At 41.1% G+C, this 11807-nt stretch overlaps 1 protein-coding gene across 3 annotated transcripts in view; it reads right to left on the bottom strand.

Annotated features, from left to right (window-relative positions):
- Positions 1 to 740: 740 nt before the first annotated feature.
- The window catches only part of fmnl2a (formin-like 2a), a 47547-nt gene continuing 36480 nt past the window's right edge, over positions 741 to 11807 (bottom strand). The window contains exons 14-27 of one of the 3 annotated variants that reach the window (XM_036209586.1): positions 11318 to 11639; positions 11063 to 11242; positions 8966 to 9090; positions 8681 to 8883; positions 8018 to 8252; positions 7864 to 7932; positions 7703 to 7783; positions 7495 to 7624; positions 7227 to 7390; positions 7054 to 7155; positions 5661 to 5756; positions 5222 to 5345; positions 3795 to 3914; positions 741 to 2141 (exon numbers count right to left, since the gene is read on the bottom strand). In XM_036209586.1, the coding sequence (XP_036065479.1) occupies positions 3823 to 3914; positions 5222 to 5345; positions 5661 to 5756; positions 7054 to 7155; positions 7227 to 7390; positions 7495 to 7624; positions 7703 to 7783; positions 7864 to 7932; positions 8018 to 8252; positions 8681 to 8883; positions 8966 to 9090; positions 11063 to 11242; positions 11318 to 11639 (1923 nt within the window). In that variant the 3' untranslated portion in view covers positions 741 to 2141; positions 3795 to 3822. Of the gene's footprint in view, positions 2142 to 2402; positions 2500 to 3794; positions 3915 to 5221; positions 5346 to 5660; positions 5757 to 7053; positions 7156 to 7226; positions 7391 to 7494; positions 7625 to 7702; positions 7784 to 7863; positions 7933 to 8017; positions 8253 to 8680; positions 8884 to 8965; positions 9091 to 11062; positions 11640 to 11807 lie in introns of all 3 variants that reach the window. The other 2 variants (XM_036209584.1, XM_036209585.1) reach the window with 2 other exon arrangements.

Here is an 11807-nt window from a genome sequence, read left to right as displayed (position 1 = left end):
TAATTCTTTCTTTAAATAAAGACAAATAGGAGTTTTTGTTATGTTAGAGATAAGGTCAGAGGTCAGACTGAGAAAATAGAAGATGTAATTCTATATTATGTCTACGGGCTTAACTGATTGGAAACGCTCACCACCAGGATTAACTCCTCCGTACGTAGTACTCCACCAGACCGCTCAAAGAAACCAAGGGTTAGCTCAGTGTTGCTAGCCTACCGAGATTGCGTCCAATGTTTCCCAGCATGCACAGCGGCTCAAAATGCATCTTTTTAAAAGAAAAAACATTTTAAATTATATTTATTTTTCTTCATATTTTATTTGCAAGTTCTTCTTACTGATGAATTACCTAGCAGCAGGTTGTTTATTTTTAAAAAAAATGTTAACTAATGACTGAATATTTCTAATGTTTTTCTTACTGATGAATTATACAATTTTTTAACCCTTTAATGACCAGTCTCTTCTGATATTGGCAAGAAAGCGCAATGTCTCAGCTTTCAGAAACTGTTGGAATTTTCAAATCGAGCAAACCGTTCGGTAACTCAAAGAGCGCTTGTCCAAATGGGTTGCGGACAACACGCACGGGTTCCATAGCCACACTTGGCGGGCCAAAAGATAACCAAATTTGGCCCACGGGCCCCACTTTGTACACCCCTGATGTAGAAGAAAGGTTGTGGTGAAAATAGCTGCAACAAATCTATCGAAACATATAGAAATGATCGTCAATAAAACACAACTATTCATCCTTTTATATTCAATGTCAATACTTTATTGTATCTTTTTGAAAATCACATTGTTATAAAAAATGTTATTCTGAACTGAGACTTTCTATGATATTCTTTTGCTGAGAGTAATCATATATATAAAATAAAAAAGTAAGAAAAAAAACAGTTTGACACCGTAAGACAGCCGAGTGGTTCAGAGAAATTGAGAACACGGGGGATCTTTAATAAATGGTAGGTTTTCTGTCTGTACGGTGTACCTGTGACACACCTGAACACAAAGCCCCTCCTCCTCACATCAAACCTCCACTGTCATCTTGGCTTAATTTAATACAAATGAAAATCTATAAATTAAAATAAAATTCAAGTTGGATAACACAAGGCATTGTTTAAACAATATTTACACAAATATGACCAAAAAAATGTCGATATAATGAAAACCAGTTGTGGTGTGAGCATTTGTCCAGTTTTTAGATGGATATGAACAGAAATGGTGATGAATCTTCTCAGCGGTTAAATACTATACATCATAATTACAGTAAAGTGAGAAGAACCGGTGCTGTTATTGGCAGTAAAAAGTAAAAAACAGTCCAGTTATGATGAGATAAATCAGTGCCAGTTTTGTATTAAAGTCATGCAGTTTGTCGGCTTTATTTGCTTCTGTCAGGAAGGTGGTTTTAGCTAACCGTCATTTAAAGATTTTAACTTAGAAAATAAATACAATTCACATTAGTCCGTTGTTATTTTATATTTATTTATTTTTTGCTACTGTAGTACAAATATAGCTGTTTTTCTGTTAGCCCTTTAAGTAAAAAATGAGACTCCTCCTATACGGGGAATGGATGAGAACGCTGGAATGTACCAAAATACAGACGGAGCGGGAGACGTTTTTGCTAAAAAAAAAAAAAAAAAAAAGAAAAGAAAAGTTTGTAACAGCTAAAGGGAACAGGTCCCGTACATTCTACGTTATCCTTCCAACATCTTTTTTCACATGGCTCCAAAGGCCCATGCATGTCCAGTTTGACACATTTCAACATTAAAGCCAGGTGGGGGGGTGTATTGCTTTTAAGAGGAGTTACAAACAAACAAATAAACGACAAAAACAGAATCACAAAAAATACAAATTAATTTAGGCACTTGGCTCGTCTAAAGTGATTTTTCAGACAAATTCAGTTCCTTCATTGTGACTGAACACGCAGGAAATCTTCTTTTATACAAATATAAATGCTACAGATGCCCCCTTCCCCCCATATCACACTTGCTCTTCCTCCATCCTCCCTCCCTCCCTCCTCTGTTCACGTCCGCTGCTCCCTCGTCACATGACTATTTCTCCGTTGTTCGCCAGTCGCAGGTTCTGATCATCGTAACGTTTCCTGACGCTCCTCCGCACGGCGTCCGCTCGCCTGTATGGTTGGTTCCTCAAATCTGGGTCGGGAAAGAGGGAGGGGGGATTTTTGGATAAGAGACCCGTCAGTCATCTGGTCGGGGTGGATGGATGAGCCCACATGTTCAGGAGTGCTGGCAGCCTAACTTTCAAAAGCAGACCTTTCAGGAATCTTTTTTTTTTTAATGACTAAAAACAGGAAACAATTTGAACCACAGATTAAAAGAACATAAAGAGCAGGTGGAGTCCAGGAAGGAAGGATTCTACACATAAAAAAGGAAGTAATATAAAGGGATGCTTGCCATTTTTGGGATACATCCACTACTGGGTGGCTACTGGAGGACTTCCTTACCCTCAAGTAGACATTTGGAAATTTAGTAATATTATTCTTCTTTAGTTCTGGATGAAGAGAAGACAAAAATGAAGGTTAAAAAAAAAAAAAAAAATTTATAGGAGGGGGGCCGACCCGATGCGAGCAAAGCGAGAGTGGAAGGAGGCTGAAGGGGGACAGCGCTGGAGGATGTTAAACTGGTTTAACTTGCAAAACTTCTGCTTCCATTAGTGGACCCAAACTGCTTTGGAAAGTGGCTACCAGCAGAGAAGACATGAGCCCATTTCAATACCCCCCCCAAACATCAGAGCAACTGTGAATGCACAGGAGGATACCCTCACCAAAAATAAATAACAACCACATGCAGCCAGGGAGAGTTTTTCAAGACAAAAACCGTCTAAAAAGAAGAAAAAAATCCATAAAGAAGCGACCTGGATGCATGTTAGCAGCACAGAAACGGACCTCTGAAGGGTCAAAACACAACATGCATTTATTTAGAAGCACAGCACACGTGTGACAGGCGAGTGGAGGCAGCAGGCGGGGGCCGGCACAGAAAGGGAGTGCAGTAGAGATGAAGCAGTGAGCATGCAGCAAACAAAAAACAATGCAACATCACGTCAACAGACGAATGAAAAACTCTTATAAACAAAGAAGCAATGGATAATGCCACAGACGCACATCACTGCTTCACTCATTGACTGTATATGAGAATTGGACCAAGTGAGTGTGATGTCACCTATATTAGGACATGAAGTCAATTCAGTCGCCTTTTTTTTTGCCATACAGACACCATGTTGGAACCAGACGATGTCAGTAAGCAGTGATTTAAAACCCCAAACCACAAACGTTTATTAAAGCATCTGATTGGACAGGTTATAACTTGAATAAGTTGCACACAGAACGTTTGGAATGTGAGGAACAAGTGGGTCACTCCGTCCAGTTCTCGTATACAGTTAATGGTCATACCTGCAGTGGAGATGCTTCTTCTATATATGCCACTATTTTTATAAAAATGCTGTAAACTCACGCTCCTGTTTTCAATCTAAGGCCACTAGATGGCAGCACCCTGCCTGTTTTTATTTTCCAGAGAAAGAAACTCTGTGACATTATGTGTTGCTTTTGTCGGTGAGGTAATGGTGGTGAACGCTACATGCAGGTGAAATCCAACACGTCAACACCTTGTCATGCTCAGGGTGGGAAAAAAAAAAGAAAAACAAACAAAAACACAACAATTGCATTCAGTGTCCTCAGAGACTGTGGTGAACCTGTGAGACTCGGGGTCGAAGGTTAAAAGGAGTGTGAAGGTGCATGCACAGAGGGGGGGTGGGACACAAAAGAAGGAGACAATATTTCGTCCAGCAACCTTGAAGAAGAGAGAGCGATCTATAAGCTTAGTAATGGTACTCCTCATTGAGAGCGGACTCGCAGAAGAACCGAGAGCCGCGCTTGGCGGTGCGGGCGGTAAAGGGCACGGTCTTCAGCACTGCATTGAGAAGGACAGGGACAACAGCCAGGATGACATGACAGCCACAGTACAAGAAAGAGCAGATCTCTACTGGGTTTAGCACTGGTTAGCACGAAGCAGGTCTGGATGGAGGCTCCAGAAATGCAGCAACAGCAGGTTACTGTTTGCACCAAAAATGCCCTTCAAAATAAGAGTCTGTAAAAAAAATTTTTCAAATTGGTGCCTAAAACCTATCAAAGAAAACTTAAACCCAAATAAAAAAATATCACATTCTATAAGATAATCATGTTTTTTTAATTATTTTTCTACAATATATTTAATAGGCTTCCAATGAAAAAAGTTGTTTTTTTTCATAGATTTTAGCAAACTTTTAAAGACTCACTCCGATCATTTTAAAAATGTTCCCTAAATTAGTCATTTTCTAGGACATAATGTCTCCAGAGATCCTGATTCACGACGATTTGAATAAAGAAATACACAGAAATGCATATTTAAGCTTAAATTCTTTATATGTTCTATATCAGGGTCTAGAGCCTGCTGCTCCGGAGCCACCTGTGACTCATTGGCACAAGGTTTCTTTTATTTTGAAAGGAAATCATACGAGATTCATTTAAACATAAAAAAAATAATTTCTATGTTTCTGTTTTCATTCATGCCACAAAATAAGAATAAGTCATATTTTTTATTTAAAAATACATTGTATTGAATGCAAAGTACTATCAAAATAAGACTTTTTTCCTACTAGGTTATGGTCAGTTGAAAACAACTCCAAATGGGTCTTTTACTGTTAAAGGTTGCAGAACCCTGTTCTATATCAGAAAAATGCCACAAGAACAAAAAAAAAAACACATAATTTTTATCAGAGTGGGTCTTTAAAAATGCTTTGCTTTTGTAAACTTTATAATAAGATATAATAAAGTTTCTAAGCTCATAGTTTACGTTTGCCTGATGTGAAAATGTTTAAATATCTAATGTTTCTCATTTGAAGATAGAGTTCTGAAAAACTGCTGACCTGTTGGTGGAAGATGGAACGTTTTAAAGACTTTCTTCATGAGAGTTAATATTGTTTAAATGTCTCATTTTTCAGTTCTAGTCTTATCCAGTCCTGACGGTGTTACGAAGCAAAGACAAAGCAGATAAGAAGACACGTTTGAGCTGAGCGACGCTGCCATCAGTTTGATTCCAAACTTTAGGAGAGCCAAAGTTCATGTTAGTTGGTTTAGAACCCCGTCTTTACTGAAGACTGAATTTGCAGCAGCAGAGATCCTACATGCAGGGTTGTGTAGTTGTGTGTTTGTGTGTGAGCCTGATCCAGGTGCGGTTACCCGTGATGATGTCTTCTATCGTTCCATCTTTGCCCTCGTAGACGTGCCGGCTGTCTTTCACCTGCTTCTTCTTCAGCTCCTGGATCAGCTCCTGCTGCTGCCGCTTGTTTTTATGGGAGGGAGACTGAGGAAACAAGGAGGAAACCATCAGCTCCTGCTGCTCCCCATCGCCAGTTAACAGAATTAAAACAGCTCCTGAGCTGGTGTGACGCGGCTCGGCGGGGGTCAGATTGGAGGAGCCGGATACAAATGCGCCCAGCAGGCGTTTGGTGTTCGACTAATCCTGTGAACGGGAGTCTGGAGGGAGACGGGATGAAGATGAAGGAGAGGAAGTGCAGCTCTGCCTTCTGGTCACTTTGATCCCTGTGAGCCTCCTGGCCTAAAAAAGCTCAAGGAGGGGGGTGGGGGAGCAGGAGGGAAAAAGAGGGGGTTATCTTACCTTTTGGTCTTCCTCCATCATGGCCTCTTGTTCTAGAAGTTTCTCCATCATAATCTGCTCCTGTCTCTTCCTCTGCTCATTGTCCTCCTCCGCTTGCTGAGGAGGACGCACATGAAGAACATAATTAGATCTCATGAGGTCGCATTAAAATACAAAATCACGAGCAACATTTGAGAAATATTAAAATAACTTTTTTGAAGAATATGTTAGAAATAATTATTTAAAAAAAATAAATAACTATGCCTAAAAAAATAAAAAGAAAACTTACATTTTCTTATATTTCAGATCAGTTTGAGGTCCAAACACACAAAAGTGTAGTTGTAGCTAACAGAAAATTGCCTCAGCAGCTCAGGGGTGTCAAACTCAATCGCACAAGGGGCAAAAATCCAAAACACAACTTAGGTCGTGAGCAGAACAGGATAAACATTTATTGAACACACTAAAACTACATTTTTAAAACTTTAAAAATGTAATTTTTTAACATAATTATGAACTAGATAAATATGGGTTACCTGCGATAATTCTAGTATGAATGCTGTAAGCTGAATTTGGTCACTGAAGATGCTAAAATTGCTAAAGCTGATGGTGGAAAACGGTGAAGCTGATAGCCAGCAAAAATTTGAGATAAATGCCAAATTAGCCTAAAAACAAAAAGAAAAAAAAGAAAACTTCGGTTAGCTAAAACTGTTAGCATATAGCTAAAATACTAGCTAAACTGGAAAATAGCCTAAAAAATCTTTGTAAATGCCAAAATATAGAATATTACCCCAGAATAAATCAACTTAAACCTTAAATAACTATAAATATCTTGTCAAAATTATACAAGTTAGAATTAAACACAAGATAACATCAGGCAATTATTAACAATAAAATAGAATGATCTGGAGGACCGGATAAATTTGACTTTGACACACGTGCCTTAGCAAAAAAGTCATTTGAAAGATCAAAATATTAAGTATTCCCAGCAGAAAAATCATGTAACGTAAAAGTTCTAATCTCCAGATTGTCCAGGACGATTGTCAAGTGTTGGAACTAAAAACTTAAAAATAAATGTTCTAAAATAGAAGGATTGAAGACAAAACTGTAAGACGTGAGCTGAAGACAAAGACGAGAGTCATTAACAGGAGAAAACGCGCAGCAGTGGGCCGGAGCAGAACAGTTCTGGATGGCTGCATTCAAGAACGCAGCAACGTTTGTTTGCGGCAGGTTTAATGAAGCGCGACAGCCTGAAGAGAACGAGGAAAACGATGACTATGAGGTCCTTTTCCAGGTGAAAGGTTAGACTAAATGACAGACATCAACACTCAGTTGATACAACTTTTTAAAATCGACTATTATAAGCTTTTTAATAGCTGTTTTTTAAGTGTGTCTTTCTGACTTTTTGTGTACTCACCCTGTATGCTTTAACAAATCTCACAAACACAGGGAAGAATACAGACGGTGGAGTCGTTTTAGAGTTCTCCCCGAAGAACTTCACCACCTCGTCGAAGGCATCCTTAAAACAAAAAATGGACGACTTATTTCTGACTATCCATACTCCTTTCTCCCTCCGGAGGTGCTCCTTACCTGTGCGATCTTGGCGTCATCCTGCAGCTTCTTCAGCTTGCTCTCGTTGTGCGTGATGAAGTCTTTGAGCATGGTGTTGTGGCCGTGCATGCTGTACTCTCTTTTGGTCAGATCCATGCCTCGCTGCAGCTCCTTCACGTCCAGCAGGACGTTTTCCAGCGACACTGCAGACATGGAGAAGTGGAGTTCAGAGAGAGGACGATAAACTGAACAATCGCACAGATCACCAGCTGCAAATATAACTATATAAAAAAGGAAGGGTGCTCACCTGCTGCAGCTTTTTCAACATAATGTAGCTCGTTGTAGAAGAGCGAAACCTGCGAGTATTTCTCTTTTACCACGTTTGCAATGTAATGCAACAACGTTAACTTTCGGTCTGTTGACTTGGTATCAAGTAACTGTTCGGAAAGGAGACAAAAAAGCATTTTAAAAGGAGGAAATAGGTTTAAAGTCTGGCTTTAATTAGTAAAATTTACCAAGTCTAAGCTTTGCAGCTTGAACCCATAAACTGCTCCTCGTTTGCTGCTGTTCATGTAGTTTCCAAGAGCCAAGATAATCTGCAGAACAACCAAAGAGAAACGTTAGAGGGAAAGCATGCAAACATCTGACTGGATGAATCCACGTGAAGCTGCAGGACCTCTAAAATCTTCTTCAGCTTCTGTGAGGATTTGATGGACACAGACGCTGCGATGACCGCGTGCAGTTGCTGCAGAAAAACAAAGAGGTCGGCTTCAGTTCAGAATCGGTTTTTCCATCCAGCTGAAGATGAGCGTGTTGGGATCCTCACTCACCGGCGTGAGCATCACCACGCTTTCGCTGAAGTTGCCGATGAAGGCCATGATCGTCATCTTCTGCATGAGCCTCTCGATCTTGCTGAACTGCATCATGAACCGGTCCTCGTCTGTCAAACTTTCCAGGGGCTTGCGCTCCTTCTCAAATTGCCGCAGGACTTTGACCTCGTTCTCTGTGGGCTGGAAGCGCATCAGGCACTCGACGAAATCCACCGGAAGAGTCCGCAAGTCGAACCTGAACGGCGACCAGACAAAGAAAGACGGTGACAAGTATTGCAAAAAGATTTATCTATTAGGCACCAAAGTGTGAGTTTTAAAGACCCACTCCAATGAAACTCATGTATTTAAGACGTTTTTGTGACATTTTGTCTGATAATGAAGGACATATATATAAATTAAGCTTAAAATCAACTTTTTTGGCAATTGACCTCTATAAATTGGGCTTTAAAAATGCTGACTGTTGGTCCTTGCCACATCTTTGACCATATATAAGTATAAAATGACACTTTTTTTTTTACATTTTTGACTACAAACAGCATAAATATAATTAAAATACATTTAAAATTGATCAAAAGATGATCCGAGTGGGTCTTGAAAAATCTTTTTAAAATCATTTATTCATGTCATAAAGGGAAAAAGCCTCATGGGGTCAATGAGTCTTACAGCTGAATGCCCTTGCAGATCTCCTCCGTTGTCTTGCCCACTTTCCTCAGCGTGATGGCCAGGTTCTTTGCTCTGTTCGAGTCCAGCAGAGTGACTTTACTGGGGCCCTTCTGGATCACCTTCTGCTTGCTCATGTTCACCTCTATCGAGGGGCCCTGAGCTTTGGTCTTGAACATTTCCTCAAACTCGTCAACATTCAAGTCCTAAAATAATTAACAAGGATGCTTGGTTAAAGCGGGATTGAAGCAGGAGGTTCATCGCTTCAGACGAGAGCTGGAGTTTCACCTCGAGTATCCGCTCGTCATCGATCTCATTGAAGACGGTCCCGTTGATCTGGTTTGGTTTCAGGGCGACCCAGTTGAAGACGGGCATGCGGAACTTTGTCTTGATAGGCTTCTTGATCTTAACAGCTGAACAAGATACAAAGCAGTCAACAAAGTAACTTAATCTGCGATCAAAGCTTGCACAAATACACATTCACATGCAGGGGGGAGGAACAGATCTGGGACCGCAAACACACGAACGTGATGGTTTAGGGGAGATAAAATCTCCTGAAACACTCAGCTATATTCGAAATACTTCATATTTGCGTCTGACAGGCCGCCTCCTGGCAGGAGGGTGTGCCAGTTTAGTAAATAGCCCATATGGCAGGGATTACCTGCCAGGGCTGAGGACAGACTTCTTTATGGGGCAGATTAAAGCTATTTGCAGCTGCTTCATTGAAGCTGACCATGGAGGTGGCGCCCTGCCTTCACACACACAGACAGGCAGATAAGGCTGTCACAGCAAACATTATTAGCATTCCAGCCCGGCACAGTTCCTATCACTTTAATCGGCTGTGTGCCGCCGCGGGTCACTCTGCCTCCACATGCGAGTGACACTTTAAAAGCGCCCATGCGTCATTTGGGCGAGAGAAGAAACTCACAGTCACAACAAAAAGTGGAGCGTGCAAAAGTTTGAAATGTGGTATTTTTCTTTCAGTTTTGCTTCTTAAAGGACATTTGAGTTTTAAAAAATTGGGCAATAAATTTTAGTTTTCTGTTAACTTTATAGATTCTTTCAGATTGATATACAGAAAAAAAATAATTTCAGTAGGACTGCACAATACATCACAAATTTATCATCATCGCAATACCAGCAATACACATATCTAAAAAGATGTCTTAAATTCCAATAAATGGTTACCACATGCAAAAACAATCTTAGGCAGCTTGACGTATTTAACAAATTAAATCAGGTGTGTCAAACTCATTTTGGTTCAGGGGCCAAATTCAACCCGTCTGATCTCAAGTGAGATCCCACTTGAGATCATAACATAACATAATAGCAACATAATAGCAAAACAAACTATGGTCAAATTGTTATCTGTAGCTTTGCTTTCATTTTTCCCAGTTGGAAAATAATGCCTCAACCAATCCAGTAGCCTAATCACTTATTATTATTAGAGCAATTACTATCTTTTTGACGACATTATAGTTATTGTGGTGTCAGCGGATGGGTAGCTCAGTGGGCTAGGTGAAGGGCTGGCACTCAGGAGCCCTGGGATCGATTCCAGGGCTGTCCACTGATCCCCACTCAGATTGGGTCCTTAGGCAAGACCCTTGACGCTGCTGCCTAACTGGGTCCCTGTGCCCCTCAAATACAGGTTTGTGTCAGTAAGGGCATCCGGCGTAAAAACTCTGCCAAATCACTGCTGCGAAACAGTGGGTGCTGTTACGCTGTGGCGACCCCGAAAGGGATAAGCTGAAAGTGAACTACATAGTTATTGTGGTGTCACGCACGAGCTTGCAAATAAATGCCTATGCTAAAAACTTGCTTTTTTTTCCCAACAACCTTTTTTCTCTTCATGACTGGGGCATATTTGTAACACATCTGAATTAATTGGAGCCTTTTTCAAATTTGACCAATTGAATGGACCTCTTTAATATGTTACATACTCGCCTCCTTTGTAGACGTGGATCATTTGGAGTATAATTGTAACTGTAGTGAAATGATGTAATAATTGTTTTGGTCATCATCGCAATATTGATCCATACTGTTGCACATTGCAAGTTTTTCTAATATCGTGCAGCCCTAAAATCCATGGGTTTAAAATGTTCCTTAAACAGCTGGAGAATTCCACTGAAAATACCACGTTCCAAACTTAAGGGAGAACAACGGAAAGGAACGAGGACAAAACACAGAACCTACAGAACAGTTTGATGGGTCCCTCTGGTCAGCAGAGAAAGGAAAACAATTCACAGACAGGTCAATAAGAGAGCAGCAAATGAAAAGAGAAAGAATTAACTTCTTAGCACAAACTCAGACAAGAGCACAGATAAAACATCAGAGTTGGTTGATGGCGTTTAATGACAGTAACCTGATCGGAACCCTTTTCTTTACCTGCCAAGCCAGAGTTCATGATCACAGTGGGCGTCCCGCACCCAGGCAGTGGAGGGGCGACGGGAGGAGGTGGAGGGGCCGAAGGGAACAAGTCTGAGGCGAGTCCGGGGGGCGGAGGAGGAGGAGGTGGTGGAGGAGGAGGAGCAGGAGCTGAAACGGATGGTAACGGTCCGTTTGGCACTGTGAGAGGAGAGGACAGTAAAATAATCATTACACAGACATTAAATCTTAAATCCTGCCGGGACCCAAACCCACATGTGCCGTTCACTGGCAGGGGAGGGGGTGGAGGAGGTGGTGGAGGTGGACCGGCCACGCCCCCACCAGCTCCCAGATGATCGGAATTGACAGCAGCCCCGTTTCCCATCACCGTGGACCCCGTCAAGCCCTCCACGCCGGCAGGAGGGGACGCCAGAATGGAAATGTCGCCGTCTCCCTTCTTGTGGATCTTGATGGTTCCCTGTTTCTCCAGCTCGTGGATCTTCTTCTCCAAGTTGCTCTGCCGCTGGATGGCCTCGTCCTTCTCCTTCAGCATCTGTCGCAGGGACTGAATTTGGGAGCTGGTGTCTTTGTAAGCTTCCTATGGGGGAAAACATGGACAAAAGATAACAGGAAAAATATGACTCAGCTTTAATAAATCAAGATTTAAATGATAATAATAATAACAGACACACAATGTTCTGCTTAGCTTCAGATGTAGAATCGTATTAATTATGCAGAAACGCTAAAGAAAACAGATGCTTTTCTG

Source organism: Oryzias melastigma, linkage group LG21, assembly GCF_002922805.2.
Source record: "Oryzias melastigma strain HK-1 linkage group LG21, ASM292280v2, whole genome shotgun sequence".
In the NCBI taxonomy this organism is placed as follows: domain Eukaryota; kingdom Metazoa; phylum Chordata; class Actinopteri; order Beloniformes; family Adrianichthyidae; genus Oryzias; species Oryzias melastigma.
Note: the sequence above shows the minus strand (reverse complement) of the source record. Positions and strands in the feature narration are given on the sequence as shown.